The 9,111-nt window shown below is 42.8% G+C and overlaps 1 protein-coding gene across 1 annotated transcript; it reads left to right on the top strand.

Annotated features, from left to right (window-relative positions):
- Window positions 1-1,654: 1,654 nt before the first annotated feature.
- On the top strand, window positions 1,655-3,972 carry LOC112092271. Its single transcript, XM_024168002.1, has 4 exons — window positions 1,655-1,975; window positions 2,018-2,257; window positions 3,469-3,537; window positions 3,667-3,972. The coding sequence occupies exons 1-4, from the start codon at window positions 1,655-1,657 to the stop codon at window positions 3,970-3,972; spliced, it is 936 nt and encodes a 311-aa protein (XP_024023770.1).
- The last annotated feature ends 5,139 nt before the right edge of the window (window positions 3,973-9,111 follow it).

The raw sequence follows: 9,111 nt of genomic DNA, 5'->3' as shown, positions 1-9,111 counted from the left end.
TCTGTCACCGGTCGACTGGTTGACACGGGGTTTGACCCTGTTTGGCCTGGAATTGCTGTTTTGACCCCTGTTTTTTGGGAGAACCCAAATTAGCTTCATTTGGGGACTTGAGATAAATGGATTAGCATTGTTAATCCTTGATTTGAGATTGAAAACCCTTAGAATGATATTTTGAAACATGAAAATGGATTAGGGCACACTAATAGGAAATCTTGGTTGGAAATTGAGATTTGGATTGCTTTAGGAATGAGAATTGATCCTAAAGTGTTATCTTGTATCAGTGATCGCTGAGGATTCAGACTGAAGGGGCTTGAGGAAGCGGAAGCCGGAAAAGGCAACGCTAGTCCCAGGTTTGATAGTGCGAGGTAGGATTTCTATCCCTTTTCCTTGTGAGTCTATTTTCAAAAAGGATTTTGGCCTTGAAAATGTTTTAAAGAAAGGGACTGGTTTGTGAAAGAAAACGTTTTGAAAACCATGGCTTGTTTAGTCATGGAACCTCATGGCTTGTCCAGTCATGGGGCCCGCGGCTTGAGTAGTTCGTGGGGTCGTATTAACGATTTCAAAATGTTAATGAATGATTTCTTAAGCAAAGAGATCTTGTGAATTGGTAATTTAGTCTATTGCTGTAAGCCTAGATAGGATGCGGATAGTGCATCCTCGGGGGCAGAACCCGAAACTCGGTCCGGGTAGGCGAGGCACTTGGTTAGGTGAGTAATTTGTACTAATTACTTGCTGAAGCCTGTAATATGGAGATTTTACATTTGTTTCCTTTGAGAAAAAGGATGTGAGGGTCTGGCTATCTGTTGGAACTGAATGTCTACTTATTTACATACCTATTTATTTATTTACTTGCACTTTATCTATTTATTTACTTTATGTCTTTGTAAATAACATCCTACTGGGCCTTTCCCTCACGTTTTATGTTTTAAATGTATTAAACCCCTCCCAGGAGACTCTAGGAGCGGTGCACAGTAGCTGGATAATTGCTACGGAGCAGCTGAGTTATGCTGCTGTTGGAATCAAGTGAGGATTGTGATCATCCTCTGATACTGTAAGGAATTTGAAATTCTGTAAACTTATGTAATATTTGGATTAACTAGACTGTGGTTGATGTCTATTGTAATGATTATTTACATGAGCATGTATGTACGATACTGTATGTCCTGTGGGGTGGAGCCATGTGTGTTAGAGACTCCGGAATTCTGTAATTTAATTATATTTTTATGCAGTCGAGTGGGGTCCGGTTGGGAATCTGCTTTACTAATCCCTAATCGAGCTCAACGTCACCCACCCCGCTTGGGGGGCATGACAAAGGTGGTATCAGAGCCCTAGGTTAAGAAACCCCAAGATTGTACATACATGTGTGACATATGTTATCCACTGAACAGTCTAGTTTTATTTCAGTTAAAGGAAATGGCGCATCGCCGTAGGCCCGCTAATCAACCGGCACAACAGAATCAGGGATTTCTGGATGCCATGTATGCTGCCTTTCAAGGCATGGCCACAAGAGCTCAAAACGAGCAGCCTGTTGAGGATAGGAAGTAAGGGTACTTCTGGGAATTTAGGCGTGCGCCTATCCCCTCGTTTAATAGTGAGGGAGGACCCCAGGAAGCAGAGTTCTGGTTAAGACTCCATAGTCAAGCACTTGAGTACTATGGGAGTCCCAGAGGGATACTGGGTGGAATTTGCTGTGTATAAGATGGAGGGATTAGCAAACACTTGGTGGAAACAGGTCAAGAGGAGAATAGATGTCGCAGGGTTGACCTGGGAACAGTTTGAGACGTTGTTCAATGAACAATACTTCCCTCAGAGTTACAGGGAAGAAAAAGCGTTGGAATTTATGTCTCTACTACAAGGATACATGTCTGTAAGGGAATATGAGGCCAAGTTTAATGACCTATCCCGGTTTGCGCCATCACTAGTGGAGTCTGAACACATGAGGTGCCTTAAGTTTGAGAAAGGCCTCAAGAACTCTGTGAGGAGATCCTTGGTGGCTCTGAGACTTCGAACCTTCTAGGATTTGGTAGCGGCTGCTACACGGGTGGAACAGGATAACTTGGCCTATCACCAAAGCAAAGAAGCAACGGGTCAAGTCTCTATCTCTGGTAGACCTTCTGTCTCAGGTGGGCCACAGCGGAGCGGTAGGAGAAACCGTAACCAGGGACAAACGGTTGGGGAGATGGCAAGTGGTGACAGTAATTCGTCCGAAAGTGACAGAAATGCTCCGTACGGGCCCAGGTGTCACCATTGTGGGCAGGTGGGCCATATTAGGAGGAATTGTCCTAATTGGCCGCCGGCTCAACAAGCCCAAAGTGACGCTTCCTACAGTCAAGAAGGGCCACCACCGTACATGCCACCATATCAGCCACAACAGATGCCATACCCTTTTGTGCCGACTTATCAACCACCTATGCTTACACAATTCCGGCCTCAAGCGCCGAGACCGGTACAACCACCTCCGCCGTAACAGTATAGGCCTCCGACTTAACGGCCTAATGTTGGTGACAAAAGGAAAGGAAAAGTACAGGAACAAGCTTATACCCTGGCAGGAGGCAGCTCTTGAGGTCAGACCAGCAACGCAGTGGTTGAGGGTACGATTCTAATCTCTCACTCTTTTGCTCACGTGTTGTTTGACACAGGTGCCACATACTCGTTTATATCAAGTTCTTTTGTTCGGGCTTTGAAATTGAAATCTGAGAATTTAGAAGTCTCGATGATTTTGAACTCCCCACTGGGATATGTGGAGGTAATGAGTGTGTGTAAATCGTGCAAAATAATGATTGACGGTGAGCGATTGAGAGCAGATTTGATTATCCTTCTGATGAGCCTGTTTGACGTGGTACTCAGAATAGATTGGCTGTCAAGGTATGGTGCGATTGTTGATTGCTACCGTAGAAAGTAACTTTGGTGATGAATTCTGAAATAGTGATTTCTTATCATGTGGATATGAATCCAGTCCTAGGAGAACGACTGTTGAAGTATAGTGTTGGGGGACGGAGGAATCTAGCCTGTTTTTCTTCTCTTCTTGCTCTGGAAGGTGAACCTAAGATAACTGGAGATAGTGCGGGAATCCCTGTAGTGGATGAGTTTACAGATGTATTTCCTGATAAGCTACCTGGTTTACCGCCAGATCGGGAGGTTGAATTTTGTATTGATTTGGTCCCGGGAACGGCACCTATTTCCATTCCTCCATACCGGATGGCTCCGGCGGAGATGAAAGAATTAAGAACGCAGCTCAAGGAGCTGGCAGAAAAGGGATATATCCAGAATAGTACTTCCCCTTAGGGTGCACCAGTGCTATTTGTGAAGAATTACGACGGATCTCTTCGGTTGTGCATTGATTACCGTCAATTGAACAGGGTGATTGTGAAGAATAAATACCCACTACCAAGGATCGATGAATTATTCGATCAGTTGGGTGGATCACAGTTCTACTCTAAGATTGATCTGAGATCTGGGTACCATCAGCTGAAAATCAAGGAGGAATACATTCCGAAAACTACTTTCAGAACTCGATATGGACACTTCGAGTTCCTGGTAATGCCGTTTGGGTTGACTAATGCCCCGGCTGCATTCATGGACTTGATGAACCGTGTTTTTTGACTGTACTTGGATCGGTTCGTGATCGTCTTTATTGATGACATACTGGTTTACTCAAAAACTTAGAAAGAACATGAGCAGCACTTGAGAATTGTTCTTCAAACTCTTCGTGAACACCAGTTATATGCGAAGAAGGAAAAGTGTGACTTCTGGTTGACAAAAGTGAAATTCCTTGGGCATGTGATTTCTGGACAGGGGATTTCTGTAGATTCTTCCAAGATCGAGACTGTGCTACAGTGGGAAAGGTCGAAGAATGTAGCGGAGATTCACAGTTTCCTCAGACTTGCAGGGTACTACCAGTGTTTCGTGAAAGACTTCTTGAGTATTGCTGCACCGCTGACTCGGTTAACCAAGAAAGAAGTCAGATTCTAGTGGGACGCTCAGTGTGAAAATGCTTTTCAGGAATTAAATGTCAGACTGACAAGTGCACCAATCTTGACTATTCCTGATAGTGAAGAACCATATGAGGTGTATACTGACGCCTCGGGGAGTGGGCTTGGTTGTGTCTTAATGCAAGGTGGACGCGTGGTAGCGTACGCATCTTGCCAATTAAGACCACATGAACGAAATTACCCCACTCATGATTTGGAGCTGGCAGCGATAATATTTGCTCTGAAGATATGGAGATGTTATCTCTATGGAGCAAAGTTTCAAGTCTTTTCTGACCATAAAAGCCTGAAGTACTTGTTCACTCAGAAGGACTTGAATCTCAGGCAAAGGAGATGGGTGGAGTACATGGAAGACTACGACTTCACTCTGCAGTATCATCCTGGAAAGGCTAATGTGGTGGCTGATGCCCTTAGTAGGAAGACGATGGGGGCTCTGGCATCGTTAGCTTTGGAAGATTGAAAAATGACTGAAGTGGTGAGTGAGTATGATCTTCAGTTCTACGAAGATTGTAACCAAGCTATGGTGTATAATCTGGTCTCTACACCGGATATCGTGCAGTAGGTCAAGCAGAATCAATGGCAAGATCCACACCTCCAAGGAATTTGGATTCGAATCCAGAATGGAGAGCAATTCGAGGATTGGAAAATCTGAGAGGATAGAGCCTTGTATTTCCGCAACCGCCTTGCTGTTCTTAAGGCGAGTGAGGTAAAGAAGATGATTCTGCAAGAGGCACACAAATCGAGGTATGCCATACATCCGAGAAGTATAAAGATGTACCAGGACCTGAAAAGACAGTACTGGTGGAAAGGCATGAAAAGGGACGTTCGTGAGTATGTCTCGGAATGTGTCACTTGCCTCCGGATTAAAGCTGAGCATCGGAAGCCAGCAGGAGAGTTACAACTTCTTCCTGTCCCTGGATGGAAATGGGGGCACATCACTATGGATTTTCTGATGGGGCTACCGAGAACCGAGCTGAAGCACGATGCCATATAGGTGGTGGTGGACAGGTTGACGAAGTCCGCGCACTTCATATCGTTCCATGCGACGTATTCTTGAAAGATTCTGTCAGAATTGTACTTGGAGCACATCGTGAGGCTACATGGAGTGCCGCTGTCTATCACGTCTGATCGTGACACACGTTTCAATGCAAGGTATTGGAGGAGTTTCCAGGAAGCCATAGGAACAGACTTGAACTTCAGCACAACATTTCATCCTCAGACTGATGGGCAATCTGAAAGGGTAATTCAGATTCTGGAGGATATGCTTCGTGCTTGTATTCTGGAATTTGGTGGGAACTGGAAGAAATACCTGCACCTAGCCGAGTTTGCTTATAACAACAGCTATCAGGCCAGTATTGGAATGGCACCATTCGAAGCTCTGTATGGTCGTCCTTGTAGGTCACCTGTGTGTTGGTTGGAACCAGAGGATCGACTGAGCACTGGACCGGAAGTCATTCAAGAGAATAACGAGAAGATAGCTGTGATTCGGGAACGACTATTGATAGCTCAAAGTCGTCAGAAGAGTTATGCTGATAGAAGGCATAGGCCTTTGGAATTCCAGGAAGGCGACTTTGTTTTGCTAAAGGTTTCCCCACACAAGGGAGTTGTTCGGTTTGGTGTGAAAGGGAAACTTGTACCAAGGTATGTGGGACCATTCCCGATCGTGCAACGAGTCGGAGTGGTGGCTTATCGGTTGGCTTTACCGCCTGAATTATCTCACGTGCATGACGTGTTTCATGTCTCCATGCTTTGAAAATGTCAACCTGAACCGAAAGCTGTAGTGCAATGGTTCGACATTCTTATACAGTATGATGCGTCGTACGAGGAGGCACTAGTTCAGATTCTTGACCGGAAGATAAAGAGTCTGCGTCATCGTGAGATCCCATTAGTGAAAGTGTTGTGGCAGCACCATGGAATTGAAGAAGCGACATGGGAGCTTGAAACGACGATGCAGGAGCAGTATCCGCATCTATTCACACTTTGAGGTAGGCTTTAATTTCGGGGATGAAATTGCCTAAGGGGGGTGGACCTGTAACACCCTGAAGAATTAATTGAGATTAATTAAGGTAATTGAGATTATTAGTGTGCCTAATATGGATTATTAATTGAGTTTAATTAATAAATATTTCTGACACGTGTGAGTTTAAATAGTTCTAAGGTATTTAAATTATTCTCAGTAATTTATTTTAACCCAGAAATGTGTATGGGCGCATTTCTGGACTGTTCTTTTAAAATATGGTACACATGTCCTTTTCCTTTCCTTTTTCTTTTCTTTTCTTTTTCCTTTTTCCCTTTCTTTTCTTTTTCTCTTCCTTTCCCGTGCGTCTCCCTCCCTCACTCTCTCTCTCACTCTCCCGTGCTCTCTCTCACACACACTCTCTCTCATTTTTGTCCCAAATCAAACGGATCTTGAACCAAGGAAAGATTTAAAGAAGTTTTCAACGTCCAGAGAAGAATTTGAGGTAAGATTACTGAAAGAACCTCTCTTGAATCTCAAGTTTTTGAATTTCAAAACTTATTTTTGGTTCAAACTGGATTTTGATGGTTTTTGAGTAAAACTAGAGTAGAAATTGGAGATCTTGGGTTCTTTGGACTTGTTTTAGGACCTAGAACTCAGATCTAGTGGTTTCCCTTTGAAATATCTCGATTTGGGACTGGATTTACAGGTTTTGAACTGATTTTCGCGAGCTTCTCTCGCGTAGCTGATTCCACTGGTCGACCTGTGTGGTCGACCGGATCACATGGAAACTGGTCGACCTATGTGGTCGACCGGATTGCAGGCTGACCGGTCGACCGGTCTGGTCGACCGGTGTGCACACTACCGGTCGACCAGTAGTGTTGCACTGCTCTGTCACCGGTCAACCGGTTGACACGGGATTTGACCCTATTTGGCCTGAAATTGCTGTTTTGACCCCTGTTTTCAGGGAGAACCCAAATTAGCTTCATTTGGGGACTTGAGATAAATGGATTAGCATTGTTAATCCTTGATTTGAGATTGAAAACCCTTGGAATGATATTTTGAAACATGAAAATGGATTAGGGCACACTAATAGGAAATCTTGGTTGGAAATTGAGATTTGGATTGCTTTAGGAATGAGAATTGATCCTAAAGTGTTGTCTTGCATCAGTGATCGCTGAGGATTCAGACTGAAGGGGTTGAGGAAGTGAAAGGCCGGAAAAGGCAACGCTAGTCCCAGGTTGATCGTGCGAGGTAGGATTTCTATCCCTTTTCCTTGTGAGCCTGTTTTCAAAAAGGATTTTGGCCTTGAAAATGTTTTAAAGAAAGGGATTGATTTGTGAAAGAAAACGTTTTGAAACCCATGGCTTGTTTAGTCATGGAACCTCATGGCTTGTCCAGTCATGGGGCCCGCGGCTTGAGTAGTTCGTGGGGTCGTATTAACGACTGGTAATAGAGTCTATTGCTGTAAGCCTAGATAGGATGCGGAAAGTGCATCCTTGGGGGCAGAACCAAAAACTCGGTCTGGGTTGGCGAGGCACTTGGTTAGGTGAGTAATTTGTACTAATTACTAAGCCTGTAATATGGAGATTTTACATTTGTTTCCTTTGAGAAAAAGGATGTGAGGTTCCGGCTGTCTGTTGGAACTGAATGTCTATTTATTTACGTACTTATTTATTTATTTACTTGCACTTTAACTATTTATTTACTTTACGTCTTTGTAAATAACATCCTACTGGGCCTTTCACTCACGTTTTATGTTTTAAATGTATTAAACCCCTCACAGGAGACTCTAGGAGCGGTGCACAGTAGCTGGATAATTGCTACGGAGCAGCTGAGTTGTGCTGCTGTTGGAATCAAGTGAGGATTGTGGTCATCCTCTGATACAAATGTAAGGAATTTGAGAATTCTGTAAACTTATGTAATATTTGGATTAACTAGATTGTGGTTGATATCTGTTGTAATGATTTTTTACATGAGCATGTATGTACGATACTATATGTCCTGTGGGGTGGAGCCCTGTGTGTCAGAGGCTCCGAAATTCTGTAATTTAATTATATTTTTATGCAGTCGAGTGAGGCCCGGTTGGGAATCTACCTTATTAATCCCTAATCGAGCTCACGTCACCTACCCCGCTTGGGGGACGTGACAACACCGAACTGCGATATCAATGCCTTGTGTCTTTTATGTTTCTGTTGATCTTTCTGCACTTATAATTTGTTATTGATGAATCAAAGAAAAATATTTTGATTTGCATGTATCTATCATCAGTGTCACAAATGATGTTGTAAATAGTGTTATAACACTCTTTATGACACCCGGTTAAATATAGACCTTTCAAAGACTATGGTGAAGCTTGTGGTGGCAGAGTTGTAACAATGGTGGGATAGAATGTGGGAAACAAGTGAGAGAAAGATGGACGGAGGAAGATAGGTGAATAAAACTCAAACAATTATTTTCACCCTTTTATTCTTTTAAAAAAGATATATTTGATAAACTTTTTTATAAAAGTAGTATGTTAATTTAATACCGACCGTAGAGAAGTTGTATTGTATTCCACAAACTCACCCAACTGATTGAGGGTGAGTGAGCCGAATAGTATTTACGAAAGGATAGTAGTCGAATTGTCAAAACCTTTGAAAACATTATTTTATTTTAAATTGACTAAAAAGATAGAAATGCTTCTTTGAAATTCAATATTCTACGGTGGTACAAATTCAAGCTGAAATCTTATTTTTGCCATTTGAAAAGGATCATGTTTTTCAAGTCCCCTTCAAAAACTGGCACGCGTACTGAATAAATAGATTCTGGGCCTAGTCACACTACTTAACGGATGAAGAAAGACTCTATCCTTTCGTGCATGAATTAGGCCTACAACACTTATGAAGTATAGTTATTTATTTGTTATATAAATTCGGCTTAAATCTCGGTACAAAAACGGTATCAACTCTCTACAAACGGTATTCCTCTAATTCACCAATCCTTTCTCACTAGATTACCATCTTTTCTTAGAAGAATCGTCGAGTATTTCGCGAGATAAGAAAAGGGTTAATCTAACTTTTAGTCCTTAAACAATAGGCTGGCCAAATCTCATTTTAGTCTCAAGCTCAGTATGAGTTCTCAATATGTTAATTTGTCTCAAATTAGTCCTTTTATCCATCTGTC

This window comes from Morus notabilis, unplaced genomic scaffold, assembly GCF_000414095.1.
Source record: "Morus notabilis unplaced genomic scaffold, ASM41409v2 Scaffold396, whole genome shotgun sequence".
Taxonomy (NCBI): domain Eukaryota; kingdom Viridiplantae; phylum Streptophyta; class Magnoliopsida; order Rosales; family Moraceae; genus Morus; species Morus notabilis.
Note: the sequence above shows the minus strand (reverse complement) of the source record. Positions and strands in the feature narration are given on the sequence as shown.